Genomic DNA, 25,000 nt, shown 5'->3' with positions numbered 1-25,000 from the left:
GTACAGACACACACACACACACACACACACACACACACACACACACATGCAGTACAGACACACACACACACACACACATACACACACACACACACACACACACACATATGCAGTACAGACACACACACACACTTATAGACACACACTTATAGACACACACATGCACTGCATCAGTGACTAACTGTAATTAACCTCTCTGGTTGTAATTAATCGATTTGACAGTAATCGAGAGAATAGGGTGTCCATATTAGAGAGAGAGAGATAGAGAGAGAGAGAGAGAGAGAGAGAGAGAGAGAGAGAGAGATAATGAGAGAGAGAGAGAGAGAGAGAGAGAGATAATGAGAGAGAGATAATGAGAGAGAGGCAGAGAGAGGGAGAGATAATGAGAGAGAGGGAGAGAGAGAGAGAGAGAGATAATGAGAGAGAGAGAGAGAGAGGGAGAGAGAGAGATAATGAGAGAGAGGGAGAGAGAGAGAGAGAGATAATGAGAGAGAGAGAGAGAGAGAGAGAGATAATGAGAGAGAGAGAGAGATAATGAGAGAGGGAGAGAGAGATAATGAGAGAGAGACAGAGGGAGAAAGTCAGAGAGAGTTGAGAGCACACCCGAGTTGAGAAGCTATAATCAGTGATGACTGGACTTCACAGGTGTAAACAGTGGCAAAGGTGACTGTAACATTCCCAGACTAAGAGAAGGCTTATTGGAGGACTAGCGTGACTTGTCTAATGAAGCAAGCTTATTGGCTGAGCAGAGGGGAAATGGATTCCCAGAATAGCTCATTGTATCATGTATCATGCAATGTCCATCTGGCCATTACATGCAAAACATTATTGCAATATTCAGTGTCTCGTTATTCATTTATTATTAATACAGGTGCAGTTAACTATTGCCACACAACCATACGGAAAATGGATATGAACGTGTGCTAGAGGGCACTCAGTGGGAGAGCACCACTGCAGTCCACTCTGAACATGCTGTGATTGACTTCATCAGAGTCAGTAAATGGAACGTACAGTAGTGAGTGACGTGCCCTGTTTCATTTCACATAGTACAGACTTGATTATCTGTAAATAGGTCTATAGATAAACAAGCAAGGCATGCTCTTACAGATGTGTACTGCATTTAGCCCTTAATTGCGTTCTGTACGATGGATCCCTGGTTTGCTGTGTCCTGCTGGATGAAAGGCGTGTACAATGGGGATGTCCGCTGTTTCCTCCTGCCCGCTCGTGCTGAGGTGATGTTGCGTGGACGAGTCTTGGAAAACAGCTAAATTAGAATTGGTTTTATTGAGGAGGCTCAGTTGACACCACAGCCTACAGGAAGCATTGCGGCAGCATTGTTATACATCGAGACCCGTCGTCTTACATAAATCTGCATGCATTAGAGACAGAACAAGAGCTAAGAATTCAAGCGGTTAGACCCAATCTCCCTCTCTCTCCTTTTCGTTCTTTCTCCCTCTCTCCTCCTCTCTCCCAATCTCCCTCTCTCTCCTTTTCTCTTCTTTCTCTCTCTCTCCTCCTCTCTCCCAATCTCCCTCTCTCTCCTTTTCGTTCTTTCTCTCTCTCTTCCTCTATGTGTCTCTCCATCCTCTCCTTTTTTCTTATTCACTCTTTCCCCTCTTCCTCTCTCCTCTGTATAATGACAACACACACACACACACACACACACACACACTCCTCCTCTGTGAGAGGGAACGGCAGACTTTTAAGCCTTGCCTAATTGAGCCTTGAGATGGGTCTGTGATGGGGAACCACACTGACATGTTTGAAGCCAAGTGACACGCAGGCATGCTGGGTGACAAGGACTCTCTCTTTCTAATACACACACACACACACAGAGGCACACACACACACACACACACACACACACACACACACACACACACACAGAGGCACACACACACAATCACACACACACAGAGGCACACACACACACACACACACACACACACACACACACACACACACACACACAGAGGTACACACACACACACACACACACACACACACACACACACACACACACACACACACACACACAGAGGTACACACACACACACACACACAGAGGCACACACACACACACACACACACACACACACACACACACACAGAGGCACACACACACACACACACACACACACACAGACACACACACACACCCACACACACACACACACACACACACACACACACACACACACACACACACACACACACACACACACACACACAGACACACACACACACCCACACACCCACACACACACACACACACACACACACAGCCACACTCCAAAGGACAGAGAGAAAGTAAAACAGACAGAGACAAAGAAAGATAGAGGGGGGGGGGGGGGTATCCTCTTCACCACTTGCCCTGACAAGGAGCAAATTCATTAATTTTCCGTGTAGGGCTTAGCACCATACTTTAGAATGCGGGAACGGAGGGGGAAGAAGAGGAGGGCAGAACAGGAGGATAGAGAGAGATAGGAGGAGAGGAGAGGAGAAGAGGTGAAGAGGAGAAGAGGAGAAGAGGTGCTCATTAGGATGGGGCTGATTGTTCCTGGGGCTGCCATAAAGCCCCGACTCCGCCGGTGGCACGCTGACATATTTTCTCCGGAGCCCCACAGCTCACCGGGAGCCATGCCGGCAAGAGGCACACACACAGCTGAGAAGCGTCCATCTCCCTCTCTGTCTTCCCCTCTTTCTCTCTCTCTCTAACCCTCTCTCTCTCCATTCCTCTCACCTCTCTACCTCCCTTTCCTTCTCTTTCTCTCTCTCTCTCTCTAACCCTCTCTCTCCATTCCTCTCACCTCTCTCATGGTGAGATTCATGAAGTAGGGCCGCTCATAATCCTGGGACCGGGCTAGATTTAGCGGTGCGCTAATGAAGCGACACAGCCTGTTTAAGTGCTTCTTCTTGTAGATTGGATGCTCCCTTGTGGTGAGCAGCACTCTTTGGAATGTGTGCAGCTCTCTCTCCTCTCTCTCTATCTCTCTCTCTCCTCTCTCAATCTCTCTCTCTCTCTCTCTATTTCTCTCTCTCTCTCTCTCTCTCTATTTCAATTTCAATTTCAATTTCAATGGAGCTTTATGAAGCAGTGTTGCCAAAGCATATAACAAAACAACACAGATACAATATCTGTTTAAAAAATACAAAATACAAATAAAATAATAATAATAATAATAATATAATAATAATAACAAAATGATAATAAGAGCTGTTGTCCGTTATTGTTCGTGCAAATATAGGCTGATTCATGTTCCCTTGCATTGTGTAACTGAGGTCCATGGCTAGTCTGGCTTTCACCAGACCAAGCTCAATCTTTTAAGAAATCAAAAAATAAATAGCGGGCAGATCAGGCTGGGTTCACCCAGCCTAGTCCATAGGCACCCGATATTGTTTAATTTTTTAAGATTGAGATATCCACGCTCTGGCTATTCTAAATGCAAAAATGCATCAGGGAGTTATGACAAAACTGTAACTAACAAACTAGATCCTAATAGAAAGCTGTTAGCTTCCCTAAGCTACAGGTAGGCTTATAAGGTAGGCCTATTTACAACATAAATTGTCAATAGGCTATGCTGGCGACACAAATAAAATCTCCTTTGGAAACCAATGGCTTACGCCTTACAGTATCAAGCGGACTTAAACTGCCATATCGTCAAAAAGTTGTAATAAAATTCATGCAGCTCCATGAGTCAAGGAAAGCGCGAATGAAGTAGCCACTTCTAAATGGGACCCACTACACAGTAGCTTAAGGTGTGTTGCTAAAGCAACCATAATGAAAATGAAGGTGTCATTGTCTAGACACTTCACACACACATGCTTTTTAATTTCACAGACTACAACTACAAAGCTGGAATCAAAGCACATAGATTCCCCTCTCACACCCTGCACGCACTTAAAACAAATAAACAGGCGTCTCCTATTCTCACGCATGTATAGGCAAAACTGTATCAGACCGGTGTAACGTTGGTAAATCTTCCATTGCACAGAATGATTTTTGTAGCACGTGCAACAAATGACAGTCGAAAGATACAATTACAGTGCTGCTATCAATTTGCTTGGTATAACCGCATTTATAGTTTTCTACAAATGCAATCAATCAAATTGGCCACCATCACTCAACCAAAAAAAAAAAAACTTTGACAATCATTATATGACCGCTTCGCTAGCTTCGCTAGTGGCGGTCATAATTAAAAAGAGAGAATAATAAATGAAATGTATAATGATACAGTATTACTATACATACTATACTGTATATTTATCAATGTGCTATTATGGGTATCGCTTATTGATATAAAGCAAAGCATGTCACAATATGGGTCACTCACTTCCTCGATTTATGACATGTTAACAGGTACTGCGCAGCGAGTTTTACACAACTTTTATGCTCTCCCAACAAGTATGGGAGCTTGTCTTCATTTTCTAATACTTCAAATTGAGGTATAATTTGCCTGAATTGAAGGAAATATTGGTTCCTGACTGTGCTGAATTTACTGCATTCAGTGAGGAAGTGTTTTTCATCTTCTACTACTCCCTCACTGCACTGCAAACACAGCCTTTCCTCCCTAGGAAGCCAGGTTTGCCTGTGTCTTCCCATTTCTAAGGCCAGAGAGTGTTCACTTAATCTATAAGATGTTAGTAATTTTCTTTGTTTGTACTCGGTAATTTCTTTTAGATAAGATGCAATTTCATAATTGGTTTTGATTTTTTGGAAACATTTCAATTTGTTGGATTGTTCAATATTGTTTAGCCAATATTTGTAATATTCTTCTTTTGTTAATTTTTGATATGTTCTCCTCTGTAGAAGGGCACTGTGATTATATTCCTCTGGTTTTGAGGACAGTACATGGTAATACAATTTGCATGCTCTTTTTTGAATATCAACTAATAGTGGATATCTTCCAAGTTCTGCTCTGCATGCAATATTTGTTGCATTCCTGTGTACCCCCAAGATGTTCTTACAGAATTCCAGGTGTAGTGTTTCTGCTGGGCTTTTGTCCCATAGCTCATAATTATCTTTATGTTTTATGCCCCAAATTTCACTGCCATATAAGATAATGGGCTTGATAACCAAATCAAAAATATTTTGCCACAATTTGATAGGGGTGTTGTATTGGTATAGAGATTTTCTTATGCAATAATATGTTCTCCGTGCTTTGTCAACCAGGTCTTTAATAACCAGATTAAAATTGCCCGTGAAGGAAATATTTAGGCCCAAATAGTTATAGCTTGTCACTTGGAAAAGTCTGCTTTCACCAAGGGTGAAATTATATTTATTCTCTATTGAACATGTCTTTTTTTTTAATATAATTATTTTAGTTTTTTCTTTATTTATGGAGAGGTTCCAAATTTGAGAGTAATTTTCCAGGATTGACAGACTCTCTTTTAGCCCCTCCTCAGTTGGAGACAGAAGTAGGAGGTCATCCGCAAACAGGAGACATGTAATGTCTCTACCCCCGACTGTGACTCCTGATAGTTTGGATTTTGCTATGTCTGATGTTAGATCATTGATGTATAGATTAAAGAGTATAGGACTAAGACTACAACCTTGCCGAACACCTTTGGCTTGTTTAAAGTATGACGTTCTTTTATCATCGATTTTGACACAACATCTGTTGTTTTTGTATATATCTTTTATAAGGTCATAGATTCTTCTCCCTATCCCATTTTCTATCAGTTTAAGTAAGAGTCCATCATGCCAGACTGAATCGAAGGCCTTCTTGAAGTCTACAAAGCATCCAAAAATGTTTCCTCTGTTGGTGTTCTGTACATATTTTTTAATTAATGTCTGTAATGTATATATGTGGTCAGTTGTTCTGTGTTTTGGCATAAACCCGATCTGAGAGTTACTTAGAACTCTATTTTCCTGTAAGAATTCTACCATTCTGTTGTTTATGATGCTACAGAAAAGCTTTCCTAAGTTGCTGCTTACAGCAATGCCTCTGTAGTTGTTTGGATCTAGTTTATCTCCGTTTTTGTAGATTGGTACGATTTGATTTTCTTTCCATGGCCGTGGGAAATGACCAACATCTAGAACTAGATTGAAAAGTTTGAGAATAGCTTGTTTCAGTATTGGGCTGCTGTACTTAATCATTTCATTATGTATCCCATCGCACCCACATGCCTTTTTGTTTTTTAGGGTTTTTATTTTTTCGTTTAGTTCAGCTAGTGATAAAGGGGTGTCTAGATTGTTCAATTCATTTTTTACTTTTGATTCCAATTCTTGTAATTTATCAGTCAATTGTGTTTGGAGTGGATTTAGTTTATCTTCACTGTAGAGTTGCCCAAAATGGTCTGTCCAGATGTTTGCATCACATAGGGGGATCTGTTTAGTTTTTTTGGTGATCTCAAGTTTGTTCTATAACTCCCAAAATGAATTTTGATCGACTTTTTATTCATGTACGTGCCTTTTTTCTGTCTTAGTAATGATTTGTATTTGGTAAGAGTTTGTTGGTATAGTAACCGTGTGCTTGTATTTGTTTGTTCCTTATGTTTCTTATTTGATAGTGTTCTTAACTGTTTCCTTAATGTTTGACATTCTTTGTCAAACCACTCGTTCTTTTTAGTTTTAGATTTCTTTTTCTTGTATTTTTTCTTTACTTTTAGTATTTTGCTGGCCACTAAATTAAAAATTTCAGAAATCCTTCCTGTCGCTAGATTTATGCCTTCTCTATCCTCTTGAAATTTTGTGAAGAAAAATGTGTATATAAGGTTTTCAATTTCGGTACTATTAAGTTCAGTCTCATATTGAAGCACACTGTCAGTTCCCCATCGAAATTGAGTTGGCAGGGGATAGAGTTTAGTTTCATGTTTTTGGGATGTTTCTTGTTTGACTCTCGTTTTTAAACTCAGTGATGTGGAGTGAACAGAGTGATGTGGCTGTGGTCTGAGAGTGGGATTTGAGGCATAACCATAAAATAATTAATGTAGCTTGGATCAATATCTGTTACTGCATAGTCTACAACACTACTACCAAGATGTGAGCAGTAGGTGTACCTACCCAGAGAGTCACCTTTCATTCTACCATTAGTAATGGTGAGACCCAGACTTTTACAAAGCTGAAGCAGCTGTTTGCCATTTTTGTTAACCATATTATCAGCGCTCTGACGTTATCTTTCAAATTTGTTTTCATTTATTTGAGCTTCAGTGATATATGCATAGCCATTGGGGTTTATATAATCTTTTTCTGTACCTGTTCTTGCATTCATGTCTCCCATTAGCAAAACTGATCTTTCAGATTGGAATTGTATGATTTCTGAATGCAGAATTTCAAAGGTTTCTTCAGAGTAGTAGGGTGATTCATATGGGGGTATATAGATGGCGCATAGATAGATGTCAAAATCTGAGAAAGTGAGTTCCTTTTTTGACTTAATCCATATATGTGACTTCCCCTTCTTTACAGGATAAATATGATCAGTAAGATTATCTTTAAACAATATTACAATTCCCCCCTGAATATCTTCCACATTTTACTTTAGGATGTTTAACAGAATTACAGTTCCTTGTAATGTGGAATGGAGTTAAACTTTTCTCCTCCTTTACTCCATGTTTCTAACAGTATTACAATATCTGAACTATTTACAATATTTACAAAGTCAGGATGTGTACTCTTTTCACCAAAAGCAGATGAGTACAACCCTTGTATATTATAGCTAGTAATTCTAAGTGATGTCATTGTGTATCTCTAGTCTTTGCCATAAAGAAATATGTATGTTTTGTCTTAAATCAAAGTTAACTTGAGGCTAGGTTGTATCAAAATTAAGTATAGGCCTAATTATCTAAAAAAACTTACTTAAATGAAACTTACATCCACATTTATATAGAATTGTACACACACACACACAAAGTCTAGATTAACAGAAAAGTACTATTAAATGAAAGTTAAGGCAATCTTTACCCCCCCCTAACCAACACCAACCCACCCACACCATACACACAGTCTGACATGTCACACTTACAGGCACTCGCACACACACACACATAGATATACCTGGACATGAACATTTATCCACATGGGTGTTTACAAATACACACACACACACACACACACCCATACACACACATACAGGTCCCTATCTGGCAGACATGGAGCCTGGGCATGTTAATTGTTCACAAATAAATTTTAGCATTTCTTCAATATTGCTTAACTCGGTTACTCTAACTTCTCTACCTACTACAGTTGTTCGGCTTTCTGTCTGTACTTCGGGTTCATTGGTCATCTCTTTAACTGGATGTTTCTGTTTTCTGTTCAGAGCAGAGTGTCTTTGATTACCCTTGCAAAAAGTCTCATCCCGCCTTCATGTATGTGCAAGCGATCATACAGATGCTCCCTTGTGATTTGAGTGTGGTAGGCTATTTGTACATTTGGCATGCTTGCACATGCCTTGCCGATTTCTTTGTTTATGGAGTTGATGGTTCTGTCTGGAATGTCCTTTCGTGGTAGAAGTGTTGATATGATGATCTTTGAGCTTGGATATATGTTGGTTGCCATCTTGGCTAAATTGGTCAAGGCTTTTGCCACATCTGTGTTGTTGTTGCCAAGGTCATTAGTCCCTGTGTGAACAATTATATGGGAGGGCTTGTCCAGCCTACCCTCTATCAGCAGCTTTACAGCCGACTGGACAGTAGGACACCACATTTTCCTTACTGACCTTTTAGGAAACAGCCTCCTTGGATTTAGGTGGTTGCCATTTGAGTTACAGAGGATAATGATGTCCTTTTCCCCTTCTCCGCTGATTCCACATCTGGTGTCAATGTTGCTGTGGCTGCTGGCTGCATGTCTGTTGCTGTTGTTGTTGCTGTTGCTGCTGAAAGTGTTCCTGTTGCTGCTGTTGTTGTTGTAGCTGTTGGAAGAGGGACTGTTGCAGTTCAAAGTGGGACTGTTGATGCTGTTGATGTTATAGTTGGATCTGATGTTGCCTGCGATGAGCGAACTTGGTCTTCGTAAGCTTTCCTCTCTGCCACAATCCTTTTCGTCTATCAGACTTTGGGTATGCTGTGATGGTGTAGACGAAGAGGCATTGTCCATCTGTTAGGTCACATGTTGTTTCTGTGCTCTGCTTGAGCTGTTGCTAGTGAGAGAGGTGTACGACCTTAGTTCGGTCCTCATCTCCTCCAGTTGACTCTCCAGAGCCTGTGTATGTTGTTCTCTCTTGGACAGTTCTTGTTTCACACTTGTCCACTCTCGCCTCATCTCCTTGTTGACCTCCTCCAGCTGCCTCATAGCAGTGCATAGCTGTTGAAGCTGCACATTGGGGTTGCTGATCTGGATGACCTGCTCTTGGAGCTGGCAGATGTTGGTAGTTTCTTCTTTAAATACGAAGTAGTCCTGTTCTAGTAGAGAGAAGTTGTCTTGTAGGGCTCTTATTCTGGGAGAAGTGGGAGCCTTTGGATAGGGGTGTGTTGAGGCAGGATTCATCAGGGGCGCAGGAGATATTTTGAAAGTGAGGGGGACCAAATTGTGAACACAAACCCATAGTGAGATCATATTTCCAGATATCGGATCGCCACCTCTGGCCCACTTTCGACCATCATATTTTAAACTTGCCAGAATATTAAGATAATACCATTGATTGTTTTCAAACAATTGTTTTCACTACTTGGCCCAATGGTAGAATACTGGTCTATACTTGGGCCAATGGTAGAAAAAAGCAACATAGGATGTTGATATTTTATGAAGCCATGAATGAATCATCATGCCTATGATCCAAACATAGACTACATGATCAAATAGCCTAGTTAGGCCTACTTAAATTGTCTGGTATACACCAAATCAACTCTCCACTGTGTTTTTGCAGTTAATATTTATGCAACATTAGAACTTAACAAGTGTTGGTTTAACAAGTTACCAGTCCAGAACACACAGAAAATTGCAACAGAAAGTTGCCTTTATAATCAACTATTTGTTCCAACAGCATTTAAACAAAGCATTTATAAAATTGAAAAAATTACATAAGAAGTCAAATAAAATACTGTTACTGTAGTGACTGTATCACATTATCCCAAGCTTCAAAGAGCTCCCCACGTCTGTGCCAGGCAGACGTGACACTGCTAAATTCTCAGCTTGTTTATACCCCACACTGAACGCATAAGAACGCTAGGCCTATCACTCTGGGGTGTGGTAGCCTACTCTCTGGGATTTATGCACCAAGGTAACTGAAGTATCCAATTTGTGTCTTGAAATTATGTTTGAAATAAATGTCTTAAAACAAAAACGTTGATAGACTTGTATTTTAGGCTAGTGAAAACGAGTTGATAAGTATAGGCTAGTTGAGTTTGTTATCATAAACATAACAGCTAACGTCATGTTGAGCAGGAGAAGTTGAGCGGCTACCATAAATCCTCAAATTATGCCCGGGATTGATTCTATTTATAGCAGGACAAATAAAGGCAGGTTCCCATACAAGACGGAGTAACAATTGCCTACCATACCAACAATTGCCATTAGTCCAGTAGAAGACATTGTTCGATTTAAGTCAATGAAATAACCTCTTCTTAATATTTTATTATATGTTGTATTGTATTATGTTGGTTGGATTAATAGCCTACGGTTGGCAAAGAAAAGTTGTTTTCCTACCATGGGTCTCCAACACACGTTCTCAAGCTCATTCTCTTGCCGCCCCTTTCAAGCTAATTGCCAGAGGCTGAAGCCTATTGAACACAATTGTTGCGACTCAAGGCATTCCAGCCTACAAATTTTATTTTTAAAAACATTACTAAATCATGCAAAATTAAACAATAACTCAATTTAGGCTACTTGTCTACGCAAAAAGGTTTCCATTACAGCACAACCCATATTCAATGAAGGGCTGCCTTGTCTCGCAATAAAAAGCAGTGGAAATCCTGACACTTTTTCAACTGCATGAAACTTAACAGTGAACCATCAAATATCTCCCAGATTTCAGTGCCCAATGCCCATCAGTCCCAACATTTAGCAATATAATCAAACAGTCCAAAAGTAAATTAAATCCCAAACTAGGGCTGGGATAAACGATTATTTTTTAAACGATTAATCTAGCGATTATTTTAGCCCACTGTGTTCTATGCAGTGCTTCTATGTGGCAACAACAATCCTTCAACAATCGTGAATATTTTGTTAAATGCACATGCAGAGGAGGAGCAGTGGGCTCGTTACGAGAGCGAGGAAAGGCTGTGTGAGTAAAAAGTGCAGCTCAATGAAATTATTTTATCTTATCTTTAATTTAAATAGTAGGCCTACAACATAGAACATCAACGTGTGGTGGCCGGTTTTGATTTCGTGGTGCCCAGCCACAGATTAGCCAACGTATGGAAAACACTGAAGGTGTAAGATTAAAAATATTTAGCAGCACACGTTATGCTTGACGAATCGACGCTCATATTTTGCGTCGACGTATTTTTTGCGTCGATGTCATTGATTACGTCGACGCGTTGTCCCAGCCCTATCCCAAACCAAACCGAAAATGCTTTTGATAGCCTACCGGTATGAATACCGCTCCAAACGAAATGCATGTCTAAATGCAGGTTAGACATATTTAAAAAAGCCTGCCTCGAATACCAGTCTGCCTCAAATAAAGATGATGATAAATGATTTATGCTAAGCAAGTAGCCTGGATTATTTTATGATTGTTAGTAGACAAACTGGCTTCAGATATCCAACAGAGTGAATATGAGATTGTGCAGTCTTACAGTACTGTAGATGGCTGTGGTTAGTGATGTGATGCTGTTAATGGGGAGTTTTACAGTTAGCGCAAATCCTATAGGTTATTATTTATTTAGCGTACCTATATGTTATTATTTATTTAGCGTACATAAGGCTTTTTTTCCTTATCAAAAGTGAGGGGGACGACGGCTATCTCGGTAACACTCCATAATAAGGTGCCATAATAAATAGCAAACTAGTAATTACCTAACCCTTTGTTAATTGTTACTTAAATATCTATTTGGCACAAGTTAATAGTTTTTTCATCATTAATTAAATATTAGTTTTTTTGCATAAAATCTGTATGTTAATGTTTTAACAAATCTTTTAACTAATATTGTATTAATATATGTTAATAGTTAACTAAATATATTTTTGGCACTAATTAACAGTTATTTCTTACATCATTTAAATGTTAAATGTTTATTTATTATTATTTACAAACGATATGCTAATAAAAGTTAATGACATATCATTATTTATCTAGCTTTTATGATTAGCTTTGTTGAGAATTTATGAAATGTATGGTTTATGGCTTTATGGTCTTGTGGGGTGCATACGGCACCCTACTGCCAGTGGTTGGTTGTGTGAGAGTTTGCACACCTCTTCTTCCACTTCATCCTTATTGGATACCTTTGTGGTTGGCTGTCCTGTAATTGGTGACTCTCTGTCTAGTCTTTGAAAGTAGTGTACTCTTTGCCTTTGGAAGTACTATTTGGTTGCTGCTTGGATTTGGTGAAATTCAGGGGAGGGGTGTAACAGAGTTAGAAATGTAGTTTAGTGTTTGTATGTGATTTTCGCCGTAAATAAGCAGCTCTATTACAGTGCATGAAAATGCACTGTACTGTTCTTCCTAGGCTTCTTATTACAGTGCATGACAATGCACTGTACTGTTCTTCCAAAGTTTCTTATTATTACAGTGCATGAAAATGTTCTGTAATAATAATGTAATGTACTGTTCTTCCTAGGCAACTTCTTATTATTCCGCTTACCACTTTTTCTATACGCAATTTCTCTTGAACAGTTTAACTTAGAAACTTCATTCAAAATTTGTAACATAGGTCTTCAAACAGATCGGGTTGCTATGTCTTTTCAACTTTGAAACTTTTGTACTTTTTAAACTATTAAAGAAAAACTTTTTAAAAATCCCCATAGACTTAACATTGCCGATTATGACATCATAATACGGCCATTAAGCAATTAGAATCCTATGGCAGGTGTTCAGGCCACCTGCAGCCTCAGGCTTTAAGCATACAATCTGGGTCAATTAAGACTACACATCCTATTCAACAAGTTTCCTCTGCCCAAAACTGTTTCAAAATAAAAGTCCTCACTACAATAATCCACTGTTAAACAATGTAACCCATTAATCTACTGAACTTTTTACATTCAATTTTTAAACGGTCTACTTTTAAACTATCATTAAACTATCTATCTATTAAACTAGCTGTCTATCAACAACTTTTAACTTGTCATCAACTATGTCAACACTTTTCATCAACTATGACTCCTACCCACTGTAGCTAGTTAGCAAAGTTAGCATGTTAGCATTGTTAGCATTTTTAGCAAAACTGTTAAAAATGATTAGCTAAGTAACATGGTTAGCATAGTTAGCATGCTAGCATGCTAGTTAGCATTTTTAGCTAAACTGCTAAAAATGATTAGCTAAGTTAGCTAAGTAACATGGTTAGCATAGTTAATGTGCTAGCATGTTAGCATGCTAGTTAGCATTTTTAGCTAAACTGCTAAAAATGATTAGCTAAGTTAGCTAAGTAACATGGTTACTAATCATTTTTAGTAAAACTGCTAAAAATGATTAGCTAAGTTAGCTAAGTAACATGGTTAGCATAGTTAGCATGCTAGCATGTTACCATTCTAGTTAGCATTTGTGGCCAGGCTATATTAAACCTCATCTACCTAGTTCAGTCATTCCAACTATTAAACTTCATCTACCTAGCAAATAATTTAACCTTTTAAACTATCCACCTATTTAACTGTTCAGTCATTCCAACTATATTAAACCTCATCTACCTAGTTCAGTCATTCCAACTGTATTAAACCTCATCTACCTAGCAAATAATTTAACCTTTTAAACTATCCACCTATTTAACTGTTCAGTCATTCCAACTATATTAAACCTCATCTACCTAGCAACCAATATAGTTTGTTTTTACTCTGTATGATATTTTACATCATATTTTTTGCATTTTCATGCACTATATTTCCTTCAGGAAATGCTTTTCTAGTTGATATTGGTGTTTTGGAGCCCCCTTTGGAGAAACACTATACTGCAGTTCTGCTGCGTTTTGTCCTTGTATTGTTGCCATAGCTGATCAGAAGCGGTATGCTTTGCATTGGGTAGGTTGACTGTATAAAGCACTCCCCACTTTTGTAACTGTGAAATGTTTTTTAAGTTGAAAACCTTGATATACCACCTGTATTATGTTACTTTACATGTATTTTTAAGATTTGGGTGCAATTCTAGCGACTTAGAGAACGTTTATTAATGTTTTCATTATGACCAAGAGTTCATACACACTGAGTCTAACGTGACTAGCTGTAAACTCCGCTAGCAACTTTCCATACATTCAGTGTAGTTAAGCAGTTTAGCTTAGTGTGCATGGAAAGTGCAATTCAGGGTAACACTCCAAAATAAGGTGCCATAATAAATAGCAAACTAGTAATTACCTAACCCTTTGTTAATATTTGTTAATTGTTACTAAAATATCTATTTGGCACAAGTTAATAGTTTTTTCATCATTAATTAAATATTAGTTGTTTGCATAAAATCTGTATGTTAATGTTTTAACAAATCTATTAACTAATATTGTATTAATATATGTTAATAGTTAACTAAATATATTTTTGGCACTAATTAACAGTTATGTCTTACATCATTTAAACGTTAAATGTTTATTTACAAACTATATGCTAATATAAAAGTTAATGACATATTATTATTTATCTAGCTTTTCTGATTAGCATTGTGGATAATTTATGGAATTTATGGTTTATGGCTTTATGGTCTTGTGGGGTGTATAAGGCACCCTACTGCCAGTGGTTGGTTGTGAGAGAGTTTGCGCTCCTTTTCTTCCACTTCATCCTTATTGGATACCTCTGTGGTTGGCTGTCCTGTAATTGGTGACTCTCTGTCTAGTGTTTGAAAGTAGTGTACTCTTTGCCTTTGGAAGTACTATTTGGTTGCTGCTTGAATTTGGTAAATTCAGGGGAGGGGGGTGTAACAGAGTTAGAAATGTAGTTTAGTGTTTGTATGTGATTTTCGCCGTAATTAAGCAGCTTTATTGAGATTGGTGTTTTGGAGCCCCCTTTGGAGAAACGCTACACTGCAGCTCTGCTGCGTTTTGTCATTGTATTGTTGCCATAGCCGATCAGAAGCGGTATGCTTTGCATTGCGTAGGTTGACTGTATAAAGCTCTCCCCACTTTGTTTTAATTTTGTAACTGTAAAATGTTGTTTAAGTTGAAAACTTTGATATACCACCTGTATTATGTTACTTTACATGTATTGTTAAGATTTGGGTGCAATTCTAGCAACTTAGAGAACGTTTATTAATGTTTTCATTATGACCACGAGTTCATACACTAACGTGACTAGCTGTAAACTAACAATCTAACGTGACTAGCTGTAAACTCCGCTAGCAACTTTCCATGCATTCAGTGTAGTTTAGCTTAGTGTGCATGAAAAGTGCAATTCAGTCTAGCAGGAGATGAATGTACATTTAGTTTAGCATTATGTTTATGCATTACCTCCGTATGGTCTACGTCTGTGAGTGTTTAGTGAGTCTCAGAATATTAATAAACTGTCGTTCTGTGCACCTGAACATTCCATGTCACATTTCTCCCTTGCTAGTAGGGCTGACAGTGATGGTATAGGAATGATGCATGTAATATAGCCCATTCAACTGCTTGTTGTTTTGTTTTAACTTTTCCTAAAGGAATAAATGTGATAAGCCAGTTTTGGTCTCAGTCCCTTCACCGTCTGACTAGTTATATATTACTAATATATTAACAAAGCTTAACCCACTTTATTATAAGGGTCCCCACACCGATAGTTATATATTACTAATATATTAATTAAGCTTAACCAACTTTATTATAAGGGTCCCCCATACCGATAGTTATATATTACTAATATATTAATTAAGCTTAACCAACTTTATTATAAGGGGCCCCACGCTTATAGCTATATACTACTAATATATGAATTAAGCTTAACCAACTTTATTGCAAGCGGTTCCGGCGCCGACAACAGTGGCAGCATGTCAAGGTAGCGCCGTGTTTTTTTCTTGAATTTCCCCTTGGGGATCAATAAAGTATCTATCTATCTATTGTAAGGCCTATGGAGAGCGGTTCATATTGGGATAGGCAGAAGCACAGTTTAATAACAATTAGTTAAATAATAATATGTCATTAACTCTTCTATTAACATATAGTTTGCAAATAAACATTTAACATTTAAATGATGCAAGAAATAACTGTTAATTAGTGCCAAAAAGACATTTAGTCAACTATTAACACATATTAATACAATATTAGTTAATAGATTTGCTAAAACATTAACATACAGATTTTATGCAAACAACTAATATTTAATTAATGATGAAAAAACTATTAACTTGTGCCAAATAGATATGTTAGTAACAATTAACAAAGGGTTAGGTAATTACTAGTTTGCTATTTATTATGGCACCTTATTATGGAGTGTTACCGCTGTCTCTTCAGCACTGCGTGGAACATATCCCCCACGTCCCCCGTGCCTCCTGCGCCCCTGGGATTCATCAATTCTTACCTTGATGGCTTTTCATCGATTTGGACTTTTCTCTCAGGATTTTCCAGTTTTTTTTTGGACCTCTCTCTTCAATAGTCCAAATTTAGCCTGACATTCACTGAGACCAGCTTCTGGTCCTTGGATCAGAACTGTGCCATTGTGGTATATGTTGATGGTCAGCCTTGCCCCCTGTTCATTTTCAAGGGTCAGCTGCCTGCCTTTACAGATACCTCCCTTTCTAATGCAGTTCATTTTAGTCAAAAATGTGCAGTGCCAAGCATCTGTGTTTTTAGTGAAAAACAGCAGGTTGCAGCAAACTCTTTTATTCTCTGGGCCACTGTAGTCTAGGAGAAGGGTCTCAGGGTGGTCTCTCAATAGTGCTTCTTTCATTTTTTTCTTTTTGTCCATTGATTTAATGTCTTTGGGATATGTTATCTCCATTTCATCTTCATTTTTAAAAAATGCCTCTGCTTTGGGCTCATTTTTCTTCAAAGAAGCATCCATTATGATGTCATCAACACCCATAACTGCCATTTACTGTTGATAAGCTTGTTTAGCACTTTAGCTTTGTCTTCTCATTCAATTTTCACTGTCTTGTCAAGTAGTACAGAGGTCCTACCTTCACAGACTTTTGCTTCTGTTGGTTACTTCAATGTCTTCAATCGTAGAATTTGGAATTTGGAAGCAAAAACATACATTTTCTGGCAAAAAAGCCAAAGTTGTCTCAGCAGCTCATTTTTCTGCTGCCTGTTGTCACCAGAATTCTAGAACTAACCCTCTATCTCTCTCTCTCCTCTCTCTCTCTCTCTATTTCTCTCTCTCTATCTCTCTCTCTCATCTCTCTCTCTATTTCTCTCTCTATATATCTCTCTCTCATCTCTCTCTCTATTTCTCTCTCTCTCTCATCTCTCTCTCTCTATCTCTCTCTATCTCTCTCTCTCTATTTCTCTCTCTCTCTCTCATCTCATTTTTCTCACACCATTTTTGTGTGTGTAAGTGTGTGTGTGTGTGTGAGAGTATGTGCGCATTTATAATTTTTGTTGTGAAAGTATTTAACCCAATTTGGTAACACTTTCTATGAAGGTTGTATTCATAACGCCCTATGAATGCATTCATAATGTTTTATAAGGTGTCTATAAAGCATTGTAATGCTCATTATTACCATTTATATGTATTCACAAGTCGTCATAACCAACTTCATGATGCATTATGACAGATAATTATGAATGATTATAATTTTAATCTGAATAATGCATTATAAATATGTCAAGATCTGCCTACTCACTTGTCAGTTTTATGATGCATCATAACTACTTTGCTTTGCTAAATGCGTATAGTGATGCATAAAGAGTTTTGACTTCTACTGTAGTCCTATATATCTATAGCTATAAGTATATGTAATAAAGTTATAATAATGTATACATCTCCCTACAGCACACAATTATAAACAGCTATGCAATAGCTCTAAGTAAAGTGACAAGAATATGACCCTATTATCCTACAATGAAATGAGAGCCTGGACAGTAAAGACAAAAGGAATGCATTTAGTTCACTTTATTTTCATTTAAACCAAAGGTCTATTTTGATTCGAACGATCTTTCATAATGACCCAAGATAGATTTCAGTGGCATTGTGAGTTTTATTCCAATAATAACCACCACCACCTTTTTTGGCCTGTCTCATTGTGTTTGTGTAATGTGCTCAGAGCATTGATAATCAGTCTGATTATGTGTGTTGATTTAAATGAAAATAAAGTGAACTAAATGCATTCCTTTTGTCTTTACCGTCCAGGTTCTCATTTCATTATGCCTCATATTTGTTTATAATAACCTTATATCTATTAATAACAACACCTCATTTGCTCTACTTTACCTAAAGCTGACAAATAACACCTATGACATTAACATAGTAATTTATAATATTGTGCATATGGGGTAAAGATGCTAGACTCGGTACTTAGTTCATTGCACCCTTTAATTACTCAGTGATCTTATATCTGTTAATAAAAGGGCCATATTCTTGTCACTTTACTTAGAGCTGACAAATAACACTTATGATATTGCATAGCTGTTTATAATTGTGTGCTGTACAGAGATGTATACATTATTATAACTTTATTACATATACTTATAGCTATAGATATATATAGGACTACAGTAGAAGTCAAAACTCTTAATGCATCACTATACGCATTTAGCAAAGCAAAGTAGTTATGATGCATCATAAAACTGACAAGTGAGTAGGCAGATCTTGACATATTTATAATGCATTATTCAGATTAAAATTATAATCATTCATAATTATCTGTCATAATGCATCATGAAGTTGGTTATGACGACTTGTGAATACATATAGATGGTAATAATGAGCATTACAATGCTTTATTGACACCTTATAAAACATTATGAATGCATTCATAGGGCGTTATAAATACAACCTTCATAGAAAGTGTTACCAAATAGGTAAATTCAAATGAATCATTGAATAATCAGCATTAGTGACATTAAAGTTCAAAAACTCTTTTATTATTATTTTCACTGTTCAAATAATGGCCATAATAATCTATGATATGACCTAATATGCTGAGGAAATAAATTCAAAAGTTGCTTCCGGAAGAAGTTTTTTTTACACATACAAGGCATTTCAGGCCACAGATATAACCTAGGGAACACAATGAAAATAAATGAACACTCCCCTCAATGTCAACACTATTTCTTTCCATTGATGTGCGACTTTAGAGTTGACAAACTCCGGTGACATGCAAATTCCTTGCTGCAGACATTGCAGAGGACTTTATTTTTTATCAACACCATCAGGCTGTTTTTTAAAAGTAAATGTTCCAATCAATGATCCAGGCAGCACGATTTCTTCTCTCTCCTTCATTTTACAGTCTAATTTTTACTGACTAGAACGGCTCGGGGTCAAGGGTCATACAGAATCGATTAATCCGCACTAATTTTTTTAATCAGTTATTTTGACAGTCCTAGTGTATATGTTCGTATGTGTGTGTGTGTGTGTGTGTGTCTGTGTGTGTGTGAGTATGTGTGTGCTTGTGTGTGTGTGTATGTTTGTATGTGTGTGTGTGTAGGTGTGTATGTTTGTATGTGTGTGTGTGTAGGTGTGTATGTGTGTGTGTGTGTGTGAGTATGTGTGTGCTTGTGTGTGTGTGTGTATATGTTTGTATGTGTGTGTGTGTAGGTGTGTATGTTTGTATGTGTGTGTGTGTATGTTTGTATGTGTGTGTGTGTAGGTGTGTATATGTGTGTGTGTGTGTGTGTGTATGTGTGTGTATGTGTGTGTGTGTATGTGTGTGTGTGTGTGTGTGTGTGTGTGTGTGTGTGTAGGTGTGTGTGTGTGTGTGTGTGTGTAGGTGTGTATGTGTGTGTGTGTGTGTGTGTAGGTGTGTGTGTGTGTGTGTGTGTGTATGTGTGTGTGTGTATGTGTGTGTGTGTGTGTGTGTGTGTGTAGGTGTGTAGGTGTGTGTGTGTAGGTGTGTGTGTGTGTGTGTGAGTCAAAATTCACTCGGCTGCGGTCACTTTTTCACTTCTGCTGCTCTCGCTGGAGTCTCATGTGGGCTTCACACACACACACACATACACACACACACACACACACACACACATACACACACACACACACACACACACACATACACACACACACACATACACACACACACACACACATACACACACACACATACACACACACACATACACACACACACACACACACACACACTCACACACATCCTGCTGTATTGCGTGAATGCAGTCAGTGCAATTTGCTAATTTGCATTTGCTAATAATATTTTTACTTACTATATGGTACTGAAGTTTAATGAACTCTGTGTGTGTGTGTGTGTGTGTGTGTGTGTGTGTGTGTGTGTGTGTGTGTGTGTGTGTGTGTGTATGTCTGTTCAACAGAGAGCCTGTTAAAAGAGGAAGAGAACGTTTCCTGAGATGCAAGCAAATCTTGAACATTTTGTGTCAATCAAAGTAAAATAGATGAAAATGACTTGCTTCCAGTTTACATGTAAACGGATCACCTAGTCTCTCTCTCTCCCTCTCTCTCTCTCTCTGCCATTTCTCAGGCTCTGCATCCTTCTTTTCTCTTGCTGTTTTTCCCCACATCTTGAGATGACAATGGTCTCAGATCCTCACTGCCGTGATATTAGAGGGACACTATGAATAAAGAAGAGTGCTACAGGATACGATAGCTGCTGATGTCACGAGCTGCTCGTTCGGACCGGGTTTCCCAGGCAACTGGCATAATGACAGACAGCCCGTTCAACCCTTCTCCCCTCCGATGCCTCTCTGCTCGTCAATCGTTTGCAAAATCATGATGAGAATTAGGGGCCAGACGGAGTAGGAATGGGGAAAATCCCAGTGAGGCTGGTGTATGTGTGTGTGTGTGTGTGTGCGTGCGTGTGTGTGTGTGTGTTGGCCAGACTCGTATTTCAGATGCAATGAATTTGTCAGAAGTATGGTAGTAACAATGCCGTGTTTTAATTATCATGAGCACGTGTAATGAGTGGCCTAATGCTGCATTGCGTCGTCTGCTTTCCGTTTCGGTGCTTTAATTAGAGCTGTGTTCTCTCTTATAGATTTAAGAATTTTAACACGAGACTAAAGGGGGAAACAAATTATCTCACTCATTCTCACTCTCTCTCACCCTCACACCTTGCTCACCACACACACACACACACACACACACACACACACACACACACACACATATAACAACAACAACAACAACGCACACACACACATTCTGACATGCACATACACAGAAGTGTCATTAATTTTGGCTCATTTAAGGGGTTTTGCGAGATGGCAAAAGTTGTGAAGCTGTTGTGTTAATGAGGGAGATCTTTCATGTGGAATGATGGCACAATTAGGAGAACAAAAGTGCAAGGTGTGACAATTTAAGTGAATGTGCTTTGTCAGTGTCTATAAACAACACCGCTGAGACACTCCATGCATATGGCATCCTTACAAAACCATTTGCTTTCCTTTCATCTCCTTTTCTCCTCCTCTGTTTTTTAATATTGCTTTCTTCTTCCTTTGTGTACTTCTGCATGCCTTGTGACTTTGTTCCCCTCCATCTTCCCAAGAGAGCGCTAGTGCAGATTTGCAGGGCAGGAAATGGAATTAAAGTTGCTGAACAGGATGTCCTCTCGCTGTGGCAGCAGACCAGGGGAAAGTCTACACACTAATCCTAATAGTGTCCGCTGCTGGCCATGATGTACACCATGGCTTGTATAGCTTTTGTCCAATTTTCAAATGCTCTACTTTATGAATCCCTCCCCCAAACACACACACACCCATCCCCAGACAACCCACCTCACTACCCCCCCTTAGCTACCTCCCCCCTACACACACACACACCCATCCACAGCCAGCCCATCTGACTACCCCCTAACCCCCCCCCCCCCCTACACCTTCCAGTCCACTTTCCTCTGGGATCTGGTACCTAATTTAAGATGGCATGAAAGTTAGAGTGGATATGGAAAAAAACAGGTTCTATTTCCTCTGTTCCGTTTGGTATGTATCCCTCATGTCCTTCTCCTTGGCACTTTGGTCGGGTAATCTACAGCTATGTTTCCACTGGCGCCTCTACTCGCCCTGTTTTTTTTTCTGGGCCGGGCATTTATGGGATGGAATTAAAAGGCGGATTAGCTTCAAGGAACAACGTTAAAGGGACAAGTCTCAGCACTCAAGAGAAATGTCTGGTCTAGAGGATTCCATGCCCTTCACTATGCCAATTCTCTGCTTGCTGTGTGACTGTGTAATGAGTCCACTATAATTATTCTATCCTTCCAACACCCCCCCAACCTTCTGTTTTGATCACAGTACTTGTGTATCACCAGGCTGTGACAGAGCTGCTGTGGCAGAAAGCATGCAGGCAAGATCCGTACCTGTTGTTTAGGGCAGCAGCCCATTTGGAGAAGCCATGTGCCAGACTGCAGCATCAGGGGAGGCCATGACAGGTGACAGTCTATGCCGGCTGGGTTAAGACCTGCAGGGCAAGCCATTAGGACAGAGACCAGGGACAGCAATGTGTTTAAAACACAAACACACATAGATTAGTTAATGTTCATTTAAGATAATGTTCATTTAAATGTCCTTATCTATCTATCTATCTATCTATCTATCTAACTATCTATCTATCTATCTATTGATCTATCTATCTATCTAATCTATCTATCTATCTATCTATCTCTCTATCTATCTATCTATCTATCTCTCTATCTATCTCTATCTCTCTATCTATCCATTTCATTTGTTTGCGGTCTTGGCCAGGCCCATCTCTGTCTGACTCCCATGGTACATTAGAGATGTAATACTCAACAGGAGTGAAAGTGTCACATTTTCCCATCTTGCCAGAGAGTATGGCAGCCCTTGTGAGCAGGCCGTCCTTGTGAATCAAAGCTCTGTCAATAAGCCACTGCACCGAGGTGACCTACTTCTCACTTCTCACTAGATGCCATTTGTCCACTTTGGTTTTGCACTCAGCATGTATAAATGGCCACCCTCTCCTTTTCTATGCTCTCTCACTCTATATCGTTCTCTCTCCCTCTCTAGCTATCTTTCTTTCCCTCTTTCACTTTCCCTCTCTCTCTATATGCTTTTTTCTTTTTCTTTTTTTACTTTTGCTGTCAAGCTGGTACTTTTTTTCACACTCACACACGCTCTTTCCATTTCTCAGAGAGCAATCCAATAGTTTTGTCCTGACAGGCATAACTCTCGCTGCCACTGTAACCTCTTGACACGTGTAATGGCGCTAGCCAGGAGGCGCCGCGGACTCCGAGCCAAAAAGCAGGTGTGGGGAGAAGGTCCACTCCCTCTGACAGATGAAGCAATGAATGACAGATGGTCGGGATGCCCAATCTAAACATTGTAAAGGAACCAGGGGACCCCGCGCACCCTTAGCCTATCTTGTCTGTGAGATTGGCCACTTCAGCTGTCAGGGGTAAAACACTAGTGTTTGGGAAGAAGTGCAGTGCTTGGGACTTGGCTAGTGGCCGCTTTGTGCTTTTATGTGGTGATGGATTAGATTTTCGTTTGCTGCTGATGTCATATATCTGGGATTGTGCTGGAGTGTTATTGGGTGAGACATGAACTTATCACTTTTATGTTTTCTTTTATGTCTCTCTCTCTCTCCCTCTCTCCCTCTTTCCCTCACTTTTTTTAGCTCCACACTGATTTTGATGTGGGCGGCAAAAACGTCAAGTACGTGCTGTCCGGTGAGGGTGCAGGCACCATCTTTTCCATCAATGACCAGACGGGGGACATCCACGCCATGAAAAAGCTGGACCGCGAGGAGAAGGCCGAGTACACGCTCACGGCGCTGGTCATCAACAGGGACACCAACGAACCGCTGGAGCCTCCGTCCGAGTTCATCATCAAGGTGCAGGACATCAACGACAACCCTCCGCAGTTCATCGATGGACCCTACCAGGCGTCTGTGCCAGAGATGTCCTCAGTCGGTGAGTCCCAACCCTCTTACTGACCAGAGGCAGGAGATAAATGGGCTTTCCTCCATTTTGGGGTTCCAGTATGGAGTCAAGTGATTTGAAATGTCTGAATATCTGTTTTGTTAGGAAAACAAGTGACGGATGTGTTGAATTTACTAGCTAACCTCCAAATAAATACCCGGCCTTTCTTCCTTGGTTCCTGAGCTGAGTTTGGGTTACACCACGGAGTTGAATGCATGTATTATTTTTAAGTGACTTGGGGATGTGTTGAACTTCACCTGCGCAGATGGTGCTTGTCCATCATCAGTGAAGGTTACTGAAGGTCAGTAAAACATGACAACATGAATACAAATACGTTAGAGAAAAAAAGGGAGATCTGCATGTCTGAATATAAAATATAGAAAAGTATGAAGGTCAAAGACTATCAATTTGCTGCTCAGTGATTAGAACAACCATATCATATCATCATATAATGCAGATGTGTGTTAGTGTGTTACTTTATAGTTACTAACATCACTCAGTCTATGGAATATAGTCCTTAGTCTTGTCATGTAGTTACTTTATAGTTACTAACATCCCTCAGTCTTTTTGGAATACAGTCCTTACTCTTGTCATGTAGTTTTGCACAAGCTGAAGGAGTAATCATAAAGACATCATATGGACAAATACAAAAATACATTTTTGTCAGCTTTTTTTTTTGAGGACCTGTTTTTCCATCATGTCCTAATTCAGTTTTAACCTTTTGCCTCCTTTATTCTCTGCCACTGCCTCTGCGGCTTTAGGTGCTAAATAAAAACGAAAAACATGAATCACCTCATGAGCCTCACATCTCACTGCAGTACACCAGACGCCTAAAAATGGTCAGGCCCTCAAATCAACAAGTGCTATTGTCTTACCTTTAGACAGTCAAACATACTGTAGGTGCTGAGAAAATGATTACAATAATAAATAAAGAATAAACTGATACACTGATCACTTGTTTAACAACAGAGAGAGGTAAAGAAAGAGAGACAGTTAAGAGTGAACATTCCTTCACACAACCACAG

General features: G+C 39.2%; 1 protein-coding gene across 1 annotated transcript in view; it reads left to right on the top strand.

The window, feature by feature from the left end:
- The window catches only part of cdh8 (cadherin 8), a 106,872-nt gene that overhangs the window by 34,397 nt on the left and 47,475 nt on the right, over window positions 1-25,000 (top strand). The window contains exon 2 of the mRNA XM_076288031.1: window positions 23,672-23,966. Within this exon, the coding sequence (XP_076144146.1) occupies window positions 23,672-23,966 (295 nt within the window). The remainder of the gene's footprint in view (window positions 1-23,671; window positions 23,967-25,000) is intronic.

Source organism: Alosa pseudoharengus, unplaced genomic scaffold (assembly GCF_046254945.1).
Source record: "Alosa pseudoharengus isolate Yale_2024_CS ecotype anadromous, Long Island Sound unplaced genomic scaffold, YU_APseudo_1.1 YU_APseudo_1.1_scf_16, whole genome shotgun sequence".
In the NCBI taxonomy this organism is placed as follows: Eukaryota; Metazoa; Chordata; class Actinopteri; order Clupeiformes; family Clupeidae; genus Alosa; species Alosa pseudoharengus.
This window is presented reverse-complemented; position numbering and strand designations above follow the sequence as displayed.